The 21,877-nt window shown below is 33.7% G+C and overlaps 1 protein-coding gene across 1 annotated transcript; it reads left to right on the top strand.

The window, feature by feature from the left end:
* Positions 1–7,797: 7,797 nt before the first annotated feature.
* On the top strand, positions 7,798–20,248 carry LOC111019329 (ubiquitin carboxyl-terminal hydrolase 8). Its single transcript, XM_022295683.2, has 13 exons — positions 7,798–8,189; positions 8,503–8,706; positions 11,944–12,085; positions 12,950–13,009; positions 13,106–13,201; positions 15,212–15,556; positions 15,650–15,790; positions 15,883–16,053; positions 16,355–16,612; positions 17,462–17,610; positions 17,792–18,352; positions 18,881–19,154; positions 19,827–20,248. Exons 1-13 carry the CDS (start codon positions 7,918–7,920, stop codon positions 19,938–19,940), a joined length of 2,787 nt encoding a protein of 928 aa, XP_022151375.1. The 5' UTR covers positions 7,798–7,917; the 3' UTR covers positions 19,941–20,248.
* The last annotated feature ends 1,629 nt before the right edge of the window (positions 20,249–21,877 follow it).

Raw genomic sequence — 21,877 nt, 5'->3', positions numbered from 1 at the left:
TTGGGTCGGGTTGGGTCGGATTGGGTTGTTGGGTTTTTTTTTTTAATTGATTAATTAATTTACTTTTGTTTTGTTTATAACATGGAAAAAAAATAGAAAAATCAAAATCTTAATTTAAGCACAAATTCAAATCCTAATTGAAACCAACGTGTAAAGTCCTAATTTAATACAAATTTTAAAATTTTACATTATCCAAAGTTTATCTAAAAGTCCAAATCCAAATTGAAACCAACATGTAAGTCCTAATACAACAATATTAAAAGCTTAAGAGATGGGTGAGAGGGAGATGAAATGGAAAATGTTAGAAAAGAGAGAGAATCCAAGATTCAAAAGGGAGATGATTGAATTGAAACCTAAAATCAATGGTTGAGATTTAATGAAATGGATTTAAAAAAAAAACTTATAATCTCGGGTCGGGTCGGGTTGACCAGGGATTTTCAAGGGTAAACCCGAGACCCGACCCAACCCGGTCGGGTTGGGATTTTTCCAACCCAACCTAACCCAATGTTAGATTCAACCCAACCCAACCCTTATGGATTGGGTTGGGTTCGTCGGGTTATCGGATTCCTTGAACACCCCTACCCGATATTAATTATTGCTTATTTTATTTCATTTTTGTTGTCTTTTGGTGTCTAATAAAATAAAATAAAATAAAATAGTAGGTTATTTTTATTGTATAATGGCTTTATTATATTAGGATTATTTGTTTGATGATGGGTAATTTTGTCTTGTTGGATCCTTTTTCTTTCTAAAATATCTTTGTTAATAGTATCAAGAAAAAAAAAAGAGATCGATGAAAAGTAAATAAAATATATGAAAATAGAATCATCGATGTCATCTTAATAACTCTAATATTGTATAATTATGTCACGTAGTCATTTCTAGTTAATATTATGTTTTTTCGAACATATCATATGAGTACCATGCACTGTTTGATTCGCATTGTCAAGCCTCGAACTAGAGGACTCCACAACTAGAGCCATATTTTAATTATGTTTAGGTTGAGACGCTTTGATTTATACATGACAACATACTCGTATTGTTGGGATTTATGTCATAAAACTGAATACAATTTATCAATAAAAATAATTCAATTGTCTTCATGTGTACTTGACTGACAGGAGGATCATGTTGGATCATGTTCAAGTAGTACCCTAAAGAATCGATAGTATCCTAAAGAATTGATAGTATCTATATGATTAATGTTAGGTGCTTATCCTAGTAACATTTTGTTGTACGACCCACTTTGTAAAAGTACAAATGATTTGATCTTATTAATCGTTAATGTAGAGACATACGAGTAGAAATATCATTATTCAATAAGTTTATATAAGACTACAGCACAATGTGTCAAGTTTGTACTTTTTCGTAAGATTGTTTGGAAAATTACACACACATCACTAGGATGATCATATGCTCATTTAATATTAATCCTGAGTGTGTATGAAATTCTATCTAGTCGATGTGTTCTTTTATTTACACAGGTGAGTGTAACCACATTGTTCGCGCAATAAACTTACTATTTTGAGAACATATTCAATTGGAGAGCTAAAAAATTCCTATACAGAAATCCATAACCACTAAATATTGGAAAGTACAAAGTGTGTATTTCTTATTTAGCAGGTATATAAGTGATTTTCTTTGGTTTGGGGCTTAGGACAAGATGATACATGCCTTCTTGATATCGGAAGAAGGATTTTCGCATGATTAGATAATAGAAGACTATTCATATGGAATCAAGTGACAAAATGATAATTTTGTCCCGCCGGAACTATGAATCACTTTGTGAAGCGGTACTTATGATTATACCTATCAACATAGCTCATATACAATGTATGAGAGTGCAACCCTATAGATTTATAGTGGTGTTTCCCTAGCTAGGTTAACAGTAAAATTGGTTAATTAAATTCTTTAATTAGTCAATATATGTAACCTCTGGATTAATGTCATATGCTTTACTTAATTGAATACACCATTCAATAGACTTTTCTCAAGCTATGACTCTATTTTAGCCGCTCTTTGAATTTTTGCGTGACTTATGAGTCGATAAGTTAACAAATTTGTGAAGTCTACAATCTTTACATAATTTGCTAAAAATCTTATTGTTTTCATCCTTTTTTTCAAGAGACATTTTGACAAACATAACATACTAGTGTAAGCAAGACTTCTTTGGTATCTTTTCTAGAAAACAATATTTTAATTATATTTAGATTATATGAAAATACCACCTAAGCATGTTTTCATATTCGACACCTTAAAAAGTAATGAAAATATGAAATACAGTTTTATTTTTCATTAAAACTCACTACCATTTGGTCGTACATAGATGCATATTAATCCATTGAGCTATACCCTGGTTGGTGACCATCAAATGCACACTTAATTACATCACAACTCGTTAAATCATTTACGATAAATCAAATTATTTAAAAGATAATTAGATCTAATATTGTATTTTTTTCTTCTTAAAAATTGCAAGTTAACATTAGAAATGTCCGAATTTCTTTCCCTGCATCTGAGTTATACCACATCATAAAGAGACTTTTGTTATAAAATAAAATAAAATAAATTTAAAAAACTTTTGCCTTATGTGGAAAAACAATTATGCTAAATTGTACTGGTAGACTTAATTTTATATACGGTTAAATCTTTCCATTTTTGTCAATCTGAAGATAGCTATGTTGTTGAAAACTAAAAAAAAAACCTCTTCACATTTTTATTGTACATAATTAGTTAAAAAAATATTATAATCTTAACTATTAAAAGTTAAATATTAATTAAAAAATAGAGCTTTCACGTTTTTAAAAATCCAATTAAATAGGTTTGGAATTCTTTATGGTTTGAATTTTGGCTAATATTCTAAAAATATTTGAAAAAACAGATTACCAAAATAATGAATTTCGGAGAAAGTAGTTATATATATATATATATATATATATTTTTTTTTTTTTTCAAACATTAAAGAAAAATGAAATTAATAAAGAGGGTATTTTTGCAAATATTAGGGGAGACAAACTAGGGGGACCAAAGGCTATTGCCAGCCAATGCCAGGGCATAATAGGTAGAAGAGTCCCCCTCGGAGATATTTTTTGGTTGTGGTCTTAATTCATCATTTTTAATTTTATTTCTTCAATGTCAACCTTCATTTTCATCGTCACTTAAACTCGTGTTTTTATATTCAAAAACCGTCTCAAGGGTGTTAGAAGTGGATGAAACATAAGCAATAACCTTCAGAGAAAGTTTAACAACAACTGTCGTTTAGATTCAAACATCGTCTCAAGGATGTTAGAAGTAGCTAGATGAAACAGAAGTAATGACCATCAGAGAAAGTTTAACAACAACATTGCGACGAGCTTAACAAATCTGATCATTGAAACTGACCCCTAACAATCTACGCCCTACTATAGTCAAATAGATAAGATTACACAGCAACCAAGATATGTTGGTAAAGGAAATCATTGAGATGTCGAAAGCATTAAGGGATTTAGTAGCCCACGAAGTTGCTAGACCCGTTGTAGAAAAGGCATTTTCTCATGGATTTTATCAAGGGCGTGTTAATTTTTTTTTTTTTTTTTACTTTCCTTTTGTTCTTTTGTCTTTATTTACCACGCAATGTCAAAAAAAAAAAAGAACTTTTAAGTCGGTGGTATTTTAATGTAGTATAAGAATTTAGAGATTTTAGGCAAGTTTATATAGTACATTATCAAAATAATATAAAGACGTGTTGCATATATATGATTCAATATCTTCATCCCATAACCTTCAGCTCAATGGAATATTCATCTAGCCCACTTTCAAAATCTATCACTTATGGTCGAGTGATGATTGGCGCAGTAAGAATAATAGTATACTTATTGAGTATTGTATTTATTTTCGAACCCACCGATAATGAAATGAAATGGTTTGTACCCGATTGTTTGGTGTTTGAAAGGTTTTGAATCCAACCATTATAATGGTGGGTATGGGTATGGTTGTGTGACACACAAACTTTAATGTTTCACTTTTGAATATTTGAATATTTTTGTGGTTCCTCGAATGGGTTTAGAGAGGAATCCAAAGAGTTAGTGTTGCCTTTCAAATTGGGGACACAAGTCTCTTTTTTGTCACACCATTACCCCAACCAAAACGCCACCGTTTTAACAACTTTGAATCACCAAAAGTGGTGAAGGTAAAAGCACTTTAACATTAATTTTTTTCTTTCCTTTTTTCAAATATCAAAACATGAGGATAGATCTATAAAATAAAATTTTTGTAAAGCATGATATTGTAAATTTGAGTTGTTGCTTTAAAATAATAATAATTATAATAAGTCGGTGACACTATGGTGTTAAAAATGTACATTATTTTTAGAATTAAGGGACAACTACATATATACGCTATAATGGTCCATCTAAAAACATGAGATTTAATGTCTGAGGATAATAAATATATATGAAGAGAGACTCTATGATTAGAAAGAAAGCAAAATCACGATTTTCAACTCTCTCATATGCGTACTTTTTAACTATATCTTCTAATAAAATATTGAGAAAAAGTCTCTTCTAGAAGTAAAAAAATCTCATGTTCCTAGAAATTTTTTTACTCACCTACAATAAATGCATGGATTTTAAATTTTCAAAATTCATGTAACGGACCTGGACAATTTTTATCCAAGTCAAAACTCAAATCTAACTTTAGTGGAACAAATGGACGGTACATGAACTAGCTCGTGAAGGTACGTAATCTCATTGGAGGGTCAAATCCCTAGGTTCCATATTTTGGTCGAACTAAAAAAACTGTCAACTAATAAAATTAAAACGGTAATAAATTTGAAATTAAAGAAAATAATAAAGAATTTGGATTCATTAAATAAAACATATTAGGAATATTCTATGAAGGAAGTCATTAAACAAGTATTAATATTCTGTATAGGCCTCGCTTGGGAATTGGGCCTCCTAAGCCAGGCCTCATGGATAGGCAAGGCCCACGGGTGATGAGCCTTCCTGATAAATCTTGGTGGCGACAAAGGCCCAAACGGGCTCGTGAATATCAAAAGTTTTATTTTACATTTTAAGTTAGTTTAAAAATGTCCCATTCAAATCAAACTCAAATTCTTACGTCCTACTTTCTTTTTAAGTAAAACATGTGGTGTTGAGAATTAATTGTCTGCAAACCGATATGTTATGGTACGAATCATCAAGCCTACCTAATAGGTCGGCCTAGGATACTTAGATGCAGTCGAATGCTATTTAGATATCCAAAGGTAGGGGTAAATCTAGGAACCAATACGGACCATCGGTCTATAGTGAGGCACTCGTTAGAACAACCTTCAAATACCTAAATGGGACAGGTAGCTATCCATTTGATTACTATAAATACACCACCACCCCATCAAACTAGGTGTGAAAATCTGTCTAAGCTCGGATACAAAACTAACTTGAGCGTCGGAGCAGCTTACCTATTCCTGCAGGTCCCTCAAAGAAGCTTGCTTCATACAGCTCGCGCCGACCTAACAGGTCACGCCACGGGACTTAGGTGAATTTTGGCATTAACATGTGAGATGAAAATTTTTGAACTATACTTATGTTAGCTATACATGTAACTAGAGAGTTTGAGAAAAAAAAATTACCAAAATATTTTTTATTATATGTATTTTTACTTTCCCAACAAAATGATTGGAGCATATCTATCACGACTAATAAACAAAAATTAGGGTTACATCTTAAAATATCATCGAATAACAACTTATCACGTATGTCATAAGAGAAAAGATTATCGTGTTGTTATTTACAAATATTGGTGTTGGTAACTTTAAAAACAGGTTAAATGTTTTCTTAAACAAAAACTGATGGGTTAAACTTTTGGAAGGATACAAACATAAAAAATAAAACAATAGATTGTAAGGATATTTTATATAAGGTTATGTAACAATTTTAGTTTGTCTGTAATAGGCCATTCAATTTTGTACCCAACAAAATTTAAATGGTCATTAGATTTTAAATTTTGTGCTTAATCATTGATTTTTTTTTTAAATCTCATGATGACGAATCTATTTAGGAATTAATTTTCTATGTGTAGTAGGGTCGGTTGTCATATGAAATTAATCAAGATGCATGCAAGCTAGCTCAAACACTCACGGATGTAAAAAAAGAAAGAATAATATTAAACTTCTAATTTCATTTTTAATAAGTCTGGGATAATCTATTCAATGCTTTTTAATATCCATTAACTTATTGTACCGAAAATTGATTTTTTCTTATAATAGGACATTTACTTTACAATTTGGTGTATGATAAGTTTATGAATGGTATAAAATGTTAAATTAGGACCTACTAGAAATATAATTACAAGTTTAATTCATGATTTATCGGACATTTTTAAAATTTATAAATATAAGATATTAAATTGAAAATTTAAGAAAATATTAAATACTTTATAAAATTTATAGACTAATTAGATAAACTTACGTTCTATTAATTATTTTAAATTTAATAAACCTATTATTAAAAAAATGAATTTTGTTTCTAATGGGGTTCAAACCTTTCAATTTTGTGTACAATAAGCCATTCATAAACGATAATATTACCAAATATGACATATGTTTCTTCTTTTTCTTTTATTGTTTTTTCGTCTTTTCTTGTTTCTATTTTTATTATGACAAAAAAGACAACAGTGTTTGGTAACCAATTATGCTCTAATCCTTTGAGCTACATGCCCCACCCCGAGGTACCCTAAAAAAAGGAACCTTTCCTCTCCCGACATTTGCCGGTTAAGAAGATGTGAAAGCGCCCCTCTCTCTATAAGAACGGTGCGTTTCAATGTGTGAAGTGAGAGGGAAGAGGTTTCATAATTGGGATTTTGAATAAGACCAACTTTTCATTTTTCATTTTATTTCCATCATATTCAAAAGTAATAAAAATTAGAGGCGTTAAGCTTTTTTTGTTTTCTAAAATTTTACATTTAAGAATGGTAAAATTTTTATGTGAAAATTAAAATTTTAAAATAAACATTCAATTTTTTAATGTTATATTTAACTTTTAATATATATCATGCATTTTATAAGTTGGAATTGATAAATCATTTTTTATTTATATTTTGGAAAAAAATTAAAATGAGTGAGTTCCAAAAATTGAAAAATAAGAAACATATATAGTAGAAATAAGATTGAGCGGATGCATATATATAGTTTTTAAAATTGTTTTCGAATGATGTGATCTAGATAGTAGAAATAGTAAAAACATCTAATTATTTTTCGATTTTGAATTTGAAACCGTAAAATGCATACATTAAAAAAAAGGTGGATAAATATACTCTTTCATATTATAAACCCATTTAGATATAATTAAATTTAAAAAAATGTAAAATATCATACACTATATAACATGATGAAATAATAATTATACAAAATTTATAACATATATATTAAAAAATAAATTAATATTATTTTAGATTGAACTAAATATTTAATTGTTAACTACCTTAGTTTTCAAATAGGTTACGAAATTATGGAATACAACTCTTTTTTTCTTTATACATTTAAGTTAGCTTACCTCAACGATAATTGAACTATATCGTCAATATGTTGTACTAAAAAAAGAACACACTCTTGCATTCTTAAACTCAATAAAATACATAAATTAAATTAAACGATTTATTAGATACAACTAAAGAATTACAAAGTTAAATAGAGCATAATTCAACCATATAAATTTACGAGACAGCACGTAGTATAATTTATGAATGAAAAAAGAGAATGTGAAGGTATAACAATCTCACCAAGTAAAAGCCGTAGTTTCCTGAAATGCATATAAACCACACGCAGAAGAGAGAGAGATTTGGGCGTTTTGGTTCTGCTTTTGCACCAATAAACGCAGCTTCCATGGCGAATCAACGCCATTTACTGTGATTTGGCGAGCTACTGCTCTGCTCTCCTGCTATATGACCCGATTCTCCGACACTACCCGTTTCTCTCTCTCGCTCCTCTTCTTTAACCTCGCTCGCCTCTCTCTCTCCTCCACTCTCCATCTCTGCAAGTCCCTCGCCTCCAAAACCCTAGCCCTTTTCGCCATGGACGATCTCTTCCCCAATGACGACGACTTCTGGGACCTCGACGTCGCTTCCCGCTCCAGACCCCCCCAGCGCCCCCGCCTGCTTAACGACTATGACCATGACGACAATGAGCGAGACAAGGTCTACTTCGTTCCCTACAGGTATTCTATTCCTTGTCCTGCCCCTGCTCCTCTTTTTATTGTTTTTACTTGGTGGGTACTGAAAATGGATTTGGGATTTTTGTGATTTAATTGATTTTGGGTTGTTTTCTGATTGAGGCGATTGATTGAGGGGCGGGGGTGTTTTTGATCAAGGAGTTGGGATTGGAGACTTCTGCATGTTGCTTATCCTTGTAGTTTGATCACTGGGAACTAAGTGGTTCTTTTGGGTTATGATTATGTAAATTGGTGCTGGTTGAGTGAGACAGTTCTCCCCTCTATCGTAGCTTACATTTGCGTTTGCATTGGATTTCAGGTGGTGGCGGGAAGCTCATAATGACAGTGATCAAGTAGGAGGTGTTTTATACAGTGTGTCATCAGACGAGAATGATGATTCTGGAATTCTGTTGGAGCTGAAGAAAGAAGAAGTTTCAATAAAAGATGATGGTGCAGAAGAGGGGTTTTCTGGTCGTGAATTTGCCTTGATAGGGGAAGCCATGTGGTTGCAGGCCCTAAAGCGGTGAGGCATGATTCTTTTGCTACTTACTTATAACCACTGCCCCTTCATTGTAGCCTCTGGAGATGGGGTCGTTTTATGGTCAAAACTTACGAGAGGTTTTGTACTGGCGATTTCATGTCTCAAGTCCCCCAAGTAATAATATAGAATGGTCAATATATTATTAGCTATCTTCTTCTTCAATATATTGTACTAAACGTGAAGATTTTACTAAAAGATACAGCCTTTTCAGCTATGTCGTGATGTTGATTCCTGAAGGAGGAGAAAGCTGTCTAGAAAATATGGGAAGGAGGAGCATTGCTCGGTTTTGGAAATTTAGCAGCTTGAAGATTCAAAGTTTGTGTCCAAGACTCTACACTTTGGCTATAAATTAGAAAATTAAAGCGAATTATATGTGCTGTCAAGATAGGAACACTTGAGTCTTCAATTCTAGAAGAAACCTAAATGATGCATAAACTTTGTAATATACGTTCCTCTATATTCCTGATTAATTAGTCATCAGAAAGGAGAAAAATAAGTGGTTCTGGATGCTGTAGGCTTCCATGTTATTATCTACCAACACGGTTTTTAATCACCCCATTCCAAAAAATACCATCTTTCCCATCCAGTTTTCTAAACGAATATGGAAACCAGAAGCTCCAAAATTCCCAATAAGCTCAAATTCTACATTGGAGCCATTTTCTTTAGGCTTGTGGTGGGCAAATTTTTGTATGCCTGGTTTTGTTTCCTTTTTGTATTCTTTCATTTATTCAATGAAAGCTTGATTATATATAAAAAAGGTCAACTTCTACATGTGGTCTCTTTGCTGGGAGGGAATGAATACCAATGAAGGTCTGCTGAGTGTCATTCTAATACCCAGATATCTTCTAGTTAGCGCATGCATCTTGTGCAAATAAGAGAATGGAACAGTCTTATCATATCTTCTTTAACTGGTAGTTTATTCTCAAATGGTGACATATGTTGCTAAAAATCTTTGATAGCTGATGCTGCCTTCATAGAATGATCAAAGAAACTCTTGATCGAGTCTTATGGTAGGTACCCTTCAAAGGGAAGAACTTCCTGTGGAGCAACACTATAGAAGCTCTTCTTTGTGAGCCCCAGTGGGCAGCCCAGTTGGCAAGGGCTTGGGGTCTCTTGGTCATACTGGCTTAGAGGTTTCAAGTTTGAACTTTTTAGTGAGCTTAATACCAAAAACCCTTGATATAAAGAAAAAGAAAAAGCTCTTCTTGTGAACTTTCGCCAGATTTTTTATTTTTTTTTTAATTTTTTTTTAAGGAACAACATTTTCATTATCAAAAGAGGCAGTACAAAATGGGGAGATGAGATATCCCCTCAGGCCAAGGGATTACAGAAAGTAAACTTTTGCCAGAAATGAATAGAACTTTTCAGGATTTGTTTGTTGATAATGACAGACATCTTTTGGGAAAGAGCGAATGGTTTCGCGTTAAAAAGGAGCTCTCTTTATAGACATTTATTATTTTTCTTTTGTGAACAAGAAAAGTATTATTTTTCTTCTGTGAACAAGGAACAAACTTTTTGTTGATAATATGAAAAGGAAGAAAATGTTTAAGAAGGATCTTTGTAGACATTTATTATTATTAGTATTATTATTTTAGTTATCCTCTTTTAGTAATTGGTGCCAATTGGGGTGCTTTAATCTAAGCTCTTAGTGGTCTTCTTTTGCACCTTCCTTGGGACCTTTGACAGTGTGGGAGAGGACCTCCCTTGTCTTCTCCCTAGTTCTGTATTTTGCATTCATAATTTGCTGCATTTCTGTTGAAAAAACAATCAAACGTAGTGGTCTTCTGCATTTTGGAACCCCATGATAGTGTGGGAGGGGGAGATCCCTTGTCTTGCCCCTCGGTATTGTATATTGGAGTGAAAGGTTTCCTTAAAAAGGTGAAAAATTATATTTAGCATTTGTCTGCGATAAGAAATTCTATAATTTTTTTTTATTATTATTATGATTATTTTTTAATGAAAAAACAAGCTTTCATCGAGAAAAGAATGAAAGAGAACAAAAGAACGTGCCAAGGGTTACAAAAAACCAGCCCAAAATAGCCCACGATTTGGGGAGCCCCCGAACTAGCTATACAAAAAAGGGCTCCAATAAAAAATAATGTGATCTAACGGACAATTACAAAAGTCCTTAGAAACCGACACCCAAGTGGAGACATTAAACCTAGCCAAAGACCACACCTTCTCCCAAGATCTCTCCCCATCCCTAAAAATTTTATTATTCCTCTCTAACCCAAGGCCCCAATAAACTGCAAAGAACCCAATGTGTCATAAAATTCGGCCCTCATTCCAGAATGGAGGAAACAAGAGGACTTCCTCCAAGACATGCAATATCTACTCTTGGCCAAGCACACACCAAACATCTAGAAAAAGCAGTCCCAAAAAAAGCTAGCAAATCGAACCCCACAAGATGTGATCCAAATTCTCAGCCACGTTCCTGCAGAGACAACACCACTACAGTCTCACCATAAAAGAGGAATGCCTTGCCATGTGATCTAGGGTGTTCACCATCCCAAGTAAAACTTGCCAATCAAAGAATTTGACCTTCTTTAGAATTTTGACATTTCACAATGAGGAGAACGAAAGACAACCAAATGGGGAAGGATCACCCAAAATACGGTAAAAGAGCAGTAGGAAAACCCCCTAAATGGTTCAAGAACCCAAACACAACGATCTCTCCCCCTGCACAACATCCCCTAACAAGGATATAAGGTCCACCACGTCAGCCGTTTCCCTATTAAATAAGAACCGGTGAAAGTCAAACGAGAATGAGGTGACGACCCAAAGGTAGGAATGAGACAAAAACAGATAAAAGGAGTAGAACTCCTTGACTTGCGTAAAAAATATATATAATAGTGAATCTAGTATGAGTAATAAAAGTGAGTACAGTAAAAAGATATAGTTTTGATGTCAATAGTTCTTCATCTCAAACTAAACAAATAATGAAGTGAAGAGATGTGTTTCTAGATTTCATATATATAACTTCTGTTTCTTTAGTAATCGTGATTTTTTCTTGAGTGGAAAATTTTCGCAGAAACAACCTTAGAATACAACCACCAAAAATAGGTCATGCCAAAATAGGGGTGTTCATATAGTGATTTTTCTGTCTTTTATTTGGAGGAGTGTTTATGATAGTGGGACATTACATTCGTATTGAATGTGGCTGGTAGCTGGTATTTTCTGTTCTCTGTATTGTATTGACGCGTCTTGTTTATTTTATAGGCATAATGACTACAATGCAACATCAAATTTTGCCGGCCGACTCTTCAAAGCTGAAGATACGTTACAGGATGTTTTTTCTTTGCAAATTAGGATTTTTGTATCATGGGAGACAAATTTGTTAACTGTGAAGATAAACCGAAAGGTGATTTCTCTATCTAGCCTCTAACACTAATTACTAATATTGAAAATGGACCTACTTAGTTTCTTTTAAGAAAAAAAAAGTAAAAAAAAAAAAAGATAATGGACCTACTTAAACTCTGATTGAAATCTTTTATCTTCTAAGCTGTAAAGGAACAGATTCAGTGTGTTAAATATTTGGAATGGAATCTTTGTTAGAGAAGGAACACTTGCTAGAAAATATGGAGGTTAGAAAAAGGATCTAGCCAATAAATATGGAGGCAAAGGAATAGTTACTAATTTCCTTGATAAATAACACCAGAAAGAATCGGTGATAAAGCCCCATCAATTTGATTAGTACAGAGGACTCTATTAGAAAATTCTACTATTCTTCTACAACCATACATTCCAAAAGAAAGCAAAATGGTGGAGCCAAGTAAAGATATCCATTGAGCATGCAGGTAAATTCTTAATTCTACTTTCCTCTCTAACCATACTTTGCAAAAGAAAGCAAAATGGTGGAGCCAAGTGAAGATATCTGTTGAGTATCAAGCAAATTCTTTCGAGAGTTTAGTTACCTTAAAATTTGTCCTTGCCAAAATGCATTCCTTTCTAATCAAACCCATCTATAAAGTTTGAGACTGAATGAAACATTGGCTTCTTTTTGGGTATGGAATTCAAAATGTACAAAATTTAATTTAATTTATTAGCTCTTAGATTCTGTAACTGGAATCTTGTGCGATTCTTTGTTGAGTAGATTCCAGTTTTCTTATGCAGTCCTTCCTCTCCTTATTAACAAAAAAGTAAAAGCGTTCAATTTCTAATTCCTTTTTTTTCTCTCTCTTTCTGATCTGTAAATCATGCATCTGATAGAAGACTGCATTTTCAGGATAACGTAGCTGACTTTTATAAGAGGGCTTCCATTATTTTTAATTCTAACTCTGAACTGGTAAGTTACCTTTCAAGTAATAGTGCAAGTTTCGTTTTAAACTTCCTTTTATACCCTGGTACTAATATTTATTTACCCTGTTAATCTAATTGGCAGTTTCACATTTGGGACTTCTCAGGGCAAACAAATCAACTTTTCACAAATAATATGAACAATTTGCTCGATGATTCTCCTGTTCAACGAGTCAAAGAGGCAAGTATATCTTTATTCGAGCAATAGGAGCTAAATAGATTTTTCAATGTTCTGTTGAGTTCATTGCCAAATGTCATACCAAACCTTGCTACTAAGTGAGAGTCAAGAAGGGAAGTTTCTGGATGTGGATTATGCATATATAGATTTGTTTTGTTCTTGATTTAGTTTCATTGTTTTCATTCCAATTAGTCAAAGATATTTGTTTAATCCAAGATGGATATCGATTGAATTAAGTAATATTCGTGTATTATAGGAAACGTAAAGTATATTATTTATTATGTAGGATGCAAATAAATTGTTAGAACTTGTGAAGCCTTTACTTAAACAGCATTGCACTTTTATCCTTTTATTTTGCCTTTATTCTTCACTTTACGTGCTTTAGATTTGAGATTTTATGGTTACATAACCAGCCTTTTATGTCAAATGATCTTGCATGGTGGACCCCTGTTCGGAGGGAGAGGAGGGCTTCCAATTTTTCATAGGAAGCAAATATTTCATTGGTGGTATGAAATATTACATCAAAGGAAACCATATACAAGGAATTCTATCAAAGAACCAAGTATTCTTAAATAATTGAGACTATAGTTAGAGAATGGGAGAGCATTTAATCCAAGAAGGAACCAACAGTAAAATAGAATCTATGTGTCTATCGAAAGATGTGGATGAGTTGTTGAAAATATGATCGTTCCTTTGTAGCCAAGTCAACCAAAAGAATGGAGCCATAAGCACTTCTTTTCCATTTTGAATGGGTGGCCACTCAAAATCATCTTAATTAAGGATTTCAGGTTGTTAGGGAGAACTAAAGGCCGCTACTTCACTCTAGTAATTGTACAAAAATCGGCAGGAGATGAAAGATGTTCGGGCACTGCTTTTGGACTTTACATGGGTATTGATGCTTCCATGGTTAAGCTGCCAAGGGAAGAATTTGATATTTTTTGGGTATTTGTCCTGCCATATGCATTGATAAAGAGGAGATGCTGCTGAATCCTTGTGCTGAATAAGATCATTGTAAAGGGGTCAAACTGAAAAAACTCCTGTTGCCTCCAAAGCAAGACTTGAAGTTTGTGCAATGAAGATATTTTGGGATACTAGATTATAAAGGTATTGATGGACTTGTAGCCTTGGAAAAGTTTAAAGAGAGTGATTGATTCGATGACACTTCCTGAAGAGAGCTATTCAGTGATGCAAATCTTGGAGAATTAGTCTTGAGAAAGGTCAAGTTTTTGCTTTGGCTTAGTCACTGAAGTCTATACACTTATGCAGATGCAGAAGTGGCTTCCTTGCTTATCCATCTCCCCAGGATGGTGTCTCCCTTTGCAATAAGGATTCAGAAACACAAAGTCACATTTTCCTCAATTGTTCCTTTCCTTGAAATTTTTTAGGCATTTATCCTCTCCAGTCTCCACCCTCAATTGGGGTGGTGCTCCTCATGGAACTAAACAATCATCTCTCCAACACATTAGTGGGCCACCTCTTCAAGAATGATAGAGGAACCTGTTGGCTCCATTCTATTAGCCTTTTTCTTTTTTTCTTTTTTTTTTTTACGTTTCATTTGGCTTGAGAGGAGCAAGAGGGTTATTAGCTAGTCACAGAGGGAAGGACCCTTGGGAAGCTTCCTCGATTCTCTCTCCTTTTGAGTATGAATTCTCCAGTGGAGAAGTTTTTTTGGTAACATCCTTGGTGGGAGCTTGGTTTTCCTCCCCTATTGTAATTTCATATCATCAATACAATTATTTCTTACAAAAAGAAAAAAAAATGCAAATGGATATTTTTTCCACTGATCAAGGATAGTGTTGCTTCAACTGAATGCCATCTGATATTCATTCCTTCTTGTGAATCATTCATTCCTACAGCACTATCTAGTTCCCTTGTCGATGTAAATGTTTCTTGAAATCCTGTTTAGGAACTTTATAATGTTTAATTAATAAATTTTGGTAAAATTCTCCACGAGACATTGTTTGGTTTTTATATGCATAATGCAAACCCAACGTCCTTTTGCTTATCTAACAGGTCCTTCTTGAGTTGCAAGTTCATGAAGTTTTGGACAACATGATGGGTCGATATGAAAAGGATGCTAAGCTGACTGAAGAACAGTTGAAGACTGAAGAGTCCCCCATGATCATAAATGGGATTACAGATAAAGTGAAATCTCATTTGACTGAATCCAACCCTTTGGCAAGTGGAAACAGTTTCAGGGTAGCCAGTTCTATGGGTTTGACAGGATTACAGAATCTTGGGAATACTTGCTTCATGAACAGTGCTGTTCAGTGCTTGGTGCATACTCCAAAGCTTGTTGATTATTTCCTTGGATATTACCAAAAGGAGATAAATTATGAAAATCCTTTGGGGATGAAAGTAAGTTTTTATGTATACTGGCCCTATAGGTCTTTTGAGACTTCCTTTTCAATCATTTTCTCCTTTTTAATCAATTTGTTATGTCTTATGTAGGGAGAGCTTGCTTTAGCATTTGGAGACTTGCTCAGGAAACTATGGGCCCCTGGCTCGAAGTCTGTGCCTCCAAGAATGTTTAAACTCAAACTTGCTAATTTTGCTCCCCAATTCAGTGGTTATAATCAGCATGATTCCCAGGTTAGTCAAGTTAGTTTCCATATTTGTACTGTCGATATTCCTCTTCTTTTAGTCTGTGTCATAAACACATGCTAAAAATATATAATGTGCAGGAATTTCTTGCTTTTTTGTTGGATGGCTTGCATGAAGATTTAAATCGTGTTAAATGCAAGCCTTATTTTGAAGCTAAGGATGCAGAGGGTCGCCAAGACGAAGAAGTGGCTGAAGAATATTGGCAGAATCACCTTGCTCGTAATGATTCTATTATAGTTGACTTGTGCCAGGTGAGCTTTTTGGCTTTGCCAAATATTTTTATGAGATTCTTGTCCAAGCTCTTTCTCATTCAATTCCGTCATCTTAGATTTTCCGCTTCAAATTTACTTGCAACCAAGGTCTTGTTGCATTCAATTATCTTGTTGGGACCTTTGCTGCCCTGCAACTTGATTGTCTCAATGGTCGATGTTAATACTTCTTTAAGTCTCTTAAACAAGTCATCACTTCTTTTAGTCTAGTGATTTGAACAAGTGTTTCTCATCTATCTACCCTTTGCTCAACTGGATTTTTTTTTTCATCTTATAATTGTAGGGTCAGTACCGGTCAACATTGGTGTGCCCTGCCTGCAATAAGTTATCAGTTACGTTTGATCCATTTATGTACCTATCTTTGCCACTTCCCTCAACAACAATGCGTAGTATGACGCTGATGGTCTTCACATGTGATGGGATTACAATGCCTCGTACGTTTACCATATTAGTGCCGAAGTCAGGGAGATTGAAAGATCTTATTAATGCCCTAAGTACTGCTTGTTCTTTGAGAGAGGATGAGACCCTGTTGGTAGCTGAGGTATGCTGATAAATTAGTCTATAACAGAATATGACGACTTTTTTTTTTTTTTTTTGACGTATAAGTTGCATTAGAGGTGGTATGTGCAAATTTGTATTATTTTTTCTGTCAATATAGTGATGGCATGCGAGGCTAAGGTGGAAAACATGTGGGATTGAGAAGTTTGGTTTAGCTTCTTCGAATTTTCAGCCCACAAGCATATACACACACATACACACACCAAAATTTTGATCTATGAAAGGGCCACCGAAAACAAGTCCATAACAGAGGCTCCAATTGTTAATGATCAAAGATAACAGATGATACAAAAAAATTTAATATAAAACACCTCAAGGGAGTGAGCCACACTCCAAAACTCCTTCCAAACCCTCTGCATCTCCTCAAACCAAATACTCCAGATTATACTCCAAAACTCCTTCCAATACCCTCTACCTCCCTCCTAACAAGATAACACCGTCCACACTCCTTGATTCTCTCCCACAAAAAATTCTTCATGATCCTTTCCAACTTGGAGCATATTTAATGAAGGAATCTTGAACGATAGGAAATAGATAGTGATCCCACAAAGAACCAGTTGAATTAATGTTAACTTGCAGAATGCTTCTTCTATGAAGATGAAAGCTTTTGAATTTTTTTCTGTCATGGATCCTTACTGTGCATATTTATCAATACCGATTCTATAGGGTCATACCTGGGACGATGATGGTATCTTTCTGATGTTCTTTGAATTGATGTATGTATCATTGGTCATGTAACCTACATGAACTGAATTTTCATAATATTGTTATTTGTGTGTTCATGTTTTGCAGTGTCATCAATCTGCTTGATCTTACTAATTTGAATGAGCAGGTATACAAGAATTGCATCTTTCGCATTCTGGAGGATCCATCTGATTCACTAGCCTTGATTAGGAATGAAGACAAACTTGTCGCTTATAGGTTGCCTAAAGACGATGAATCATCCCAGTTGATTGTCTACGTGCATCAGCAGTTGGAAACGTAAGCTCCTTTTCATTTTTATATGTACTTGTCATTTTTTCCTTCTATTTTTGTTCTTCCTGAAGCAAACTTCATTTGAATTGCTTAAATATTCTTCACTGCTGCAAGCTTTACACATCTTAAAACTGCTTAACCCCCTTCTTCATCTCTCTTCTTCTTTAATTTTATGTGTGGTGATCAGGCATGATAATTCAGGAAAGGTAATTTCAGGCTCGAAAACATTTGGAGTCCCATTTGTAGCAAGAGTCCATGACCTTTGTTATGGATCTGACATTCGCCAGCTGTTTCTCAAGTTTCTTGATCCGCTACGAATGCCTGCAGAGGATATGCTGAGTAACTGTGATGGTGAAGATAGTATTTCTGCTAATGACAACTTTGAGATGGATGATGCCTCAGGACCGACAAACTTGGATACTGATGAGAGTTCAAATGATGGAAATATCGTTAACTTTAGTTTGCCTTCTGATTTCACATTCTTTTTGGCTCATTCGAGGGGAGCTTCTGAAGGTACCTTAATAAAATTGGATGAGCCTCTGGTTATGTCCGAGCCAATTCAGAGATTGGATGTGCTTGTTATGTGGTCAGACACGATGCTTCAAAAATATGATACTTATCCAATGAGTTCATTGCCCGATGTTTTCAGACCGCCTTTGCTTTCAAAGAGACCCCAGGAGTCTGTTGATTTGTATAAGTGCCTTGAAGCTTTCTTGAAGGAGGAGCCTTTAGGACCTGATGATATGTGGTTAGTGTGTGCCCTCATATTTATTCCTTTTAGGGTAAATTATAAGTTTAATCCGTGAACTTTCTGGGTTGTTTCTAGTAGGTCCTTAAACTTTAAATTTTGTGTCTAATAGATCTTTGGCCTAACTTAAAAAAAATTCGCAGAGTTATTAGGTACAAAATATAAATTTCACTGATCTATTAGGATCTATTAGCAAAATTGAGTAAATAAAAAACTTAGGGACTTATAAAACACTTCTTAAAGTTCGGGGGTGCATTAGATACAACCTTGAAGTTCATGGACTAAACTTGTAATTTAACTTTTATTTAAATATGTTTTTCTTCTTATCTTTTCTGCTTGGCAAGATTTGTTCCACCTTTTCGAAGCTGGTCTGTGGCATTTCTCTTGGTGTAGCAATAATTGTGTTCTTTTGATTACTGGCTTTGCTTGCATAGCTTTTGTTCCTATATCTTCACTGAGTTTTTCAAGTTATATAAATTTATAGACACTTAAAGAACACGATGAAACATTTTTCATGTGAATTTGTAGGTATTGTCCTAGATGCAAGAAGCCTCAGCAAGCTAGAAAAAAGTTGGATCTCTGGAGGTTGCCTGAGATTCTGGTCATTCATCTCAAAAGGTTTTCATATAGCCGATTTTTGAAGAACAAGTTGGAAACATTTGTTGATTTCCCGATAGACAATCTAGATTTCTCGAATTACATCGCTTTTAAGAATAGCCATTTCAGCAACCGATACATGTTATATTCTGTTAGTAATCACTATGGAGGAATGGGAGCAGGCCACTATACTGCATATGTTCTTGTAAGTGGTTTCCTATATGTTAGAAGCTATATACAAATATTTTTCCATTCACTTTAAAACTCAGAACTTTTTGTTTCTTTTTGTTTTAATTTAAAAAAATTTAGAACTTTTAAGGTAGTAATATATTGAAATAAAGGGGTTTATGTTTTATATTGATAATTACAGTAGAATATGTGATTGATGCACAATTTCTCATCTGAAAATTAAAAAGCATGCAAAAATAATGTATTTTTTAGACATTTTATTACTTTAATCTGATCTCTATGGACTCAAGCCATGATTTTGGAGACTATCCTCAAAATCTTTAGCGGTGGAGGGAGATAGGGAGTCTGTTTGGGATCTCATTAGATTTAATGTCTCTTTATGAGGCTCTGTCTCAATTTTTTTTTTTTTTTTTTTTTTTTAATTATCAGCTCGGATCTATTCTTTCAATTGGAAGCTCTTTCTTTAGGTTGGACTCCTCTTTCAGGGCTTTTGTTTTTTGTATGCCCATGTATATGTTTTCTATTTTCATTATTCTCAATGAAATGATCGGTTTCTTATAAAAAAAAAAGAGACTATCCTGTCAAGTCTCTGGTACCAAAATTGATGAAATCAATATGAAATCCGATCCCCATCCATATTGAATATGATTTTTATTTCATTCTGATGCTGATCATTCTTCCCATGCAGCATGGCGATAAATGGTACGAGTTCGACGATGAGCGGGTTTTTCCTGTTACTGAAGATGTTGTAAAGTCGTCTGCTGCATATGTTTTATTCTACAAAAGAATTCCAGAAGTATAACCTGGCAAGTTGTACACTGGTTTTGAAGGTTAGTTTTACCACCCCCTCTCCCCATATATATGAAAAAAGAGGAGTTGATCCTCCCCCTTACACCATCACTTCCTATACAACTTTATTCTGTTTGGGAGACAAGAAGAGAAGAGAACTTCTGTACAGCAAGAAAAGCACTTTGGGGAAAAGTAGAAGATTTTTTGCCCCCATCATAGGTATGCCTGTATTCCTTGTGTATATATTACTCACTACAAAAAGATATTCAGCCAAGCTTTCAGTTTTTGGAATGGAGAAAAAAGCATCATCTCTTTTGGTTACTTGCTTTCCTTTGTTAATGACTCAGACTTACCTTGAAAGTTGAAAGTGTTTTTTGGCACTCACCCATTATTAAGTGCTTTTAGTTTTTTTTTTTTTTTACTCTCTCGGAGGAGAATTTGAACTAACGACCTCATGGCTGTAAACAGGTGTCAATTACTGTTGAGTTAAACTCATGTGGACTATTAAGTACTTTTAGTTAAAGTCCATTTGATAAAGATGCTTGATCTAAATACCCACTCAACTTCCGCTTTCTTGTAGTTCAATAAACTATGAGGGCAGAAGATTAAACCTTTAATCTTAAAAGAAGATAATTGGGGTTTTATTCATTGAGTCGGATCGATAAAAAATAGTGTGTGAAAGTTAGAAACTTTATAGAAAAAGAAAGTGAGTTTTTCCTGATTTGATGGGGACAATTATGATCATTATTATATTACCAGAAAGTTTGGTTTCTCATGGAAATAGATGACCGACAATATTATTGCGTTGAAAGTAGATGAAATAATAAATGACTCTGCTTTTAAATTTTAAAAAGTTTTAAATTTGGTATTTTGAATGGATAGCAGAAATATTTGCCATATTTGCAAATGACAAATATAACAACTTGGTGATTTTTTTTTGAAGGATCTTGCTGAACACGCGTTTAAATCCATGTTTTGCTAGCATACGAGCAGATGAGTATTTTTTTAAAAAAAAGATTTAAGTATAATTGATTTTTTAAGATTGTAAGCAATACCTTTAAATTAAAAATTAATTTAAAGTGATTTTAAGATTTCTTAAAATTAATTTTTTAATTTACTAGATATGATCAATAGAAAGAAAAATGATTTTAATAAAATGAGCGATTTTGGCCATCTTAAATCACTTTCAAACCTGCTAGAATCGCGTGAATCCCTACCTAAGAGGTGTTAAAGAGTGGAGAAGGAGGGATTTCCTGAGGGTCAAGGATACCCGACCTTCTTTATGATGTTTTATTGTTAATACTATAAATTCAATTCTCCAATTTTCATTAGAAAATATGTATCATCATCTCACACAGTTAAATATTAACCTTTCAATCAAGCATGATGTATATTTGAAAAAATGTAGCAACTTTTCAATTTTTTCCGATACAACACAAGTGCGACTTTGATACATTACATGAGTTTAAGTTAAATTTGGATACTCGTAGAAATTCAAACCTTTCGCCATATTCGAAAATAAATATTTATTTTGTACTATTTATAAAACCCTCGAGTATTCTCAAGGGTGGAGGAGCTGGGAGAAGAAAGTTGGAATGAAACTTCAATATTTTCTCTGCACTCTTATCTCTAATGTTTCTCTGAGTGCTCCTTTGTTTTTAGTTCTTAATGATCAAGAGTCTTTTCTCGTAATTATTTTCGATCTGTGATGTAGATATAACTTGTTTTTATGTAGTTTATTGTTGCGATCTTTTTAAGGTTCGTTTCTCGTCAAGACAACGATGTTCATATAAATTTTATAACTTTTTTTAGTACAATATGTTCGGGAGGGGATTTGAACTCACAACCTCAAGATTGGAGGTATATGCCAATTACTGCTAAGCTACTAAATTTTCTAACTACACTACAAGTTTTCTCAACATTTTCAGTTACAATTAATACCCAATGAAT

This window comes from Momordica charantia, assembly GCF_013281855.1.
Source record: "Momordica charantia cultivar OHB3-1 chromosome 5 unlocalized genomic scaffold, Mcharantia_2.0 BLBB01000005.1, whole genome shotgun sequence".
NCBI lineage: Eukaryota > Viridiplantae > Streptophyta > Magnoliopsida > Cucurbitales > Cucurbitaceae > Momordica > Momordica charantia.
The sequence above is the reverse complement of the archived record's forward strand: the minus strand, read 5'-3'. Positions and strand labels throughout refer to the sequence as shown.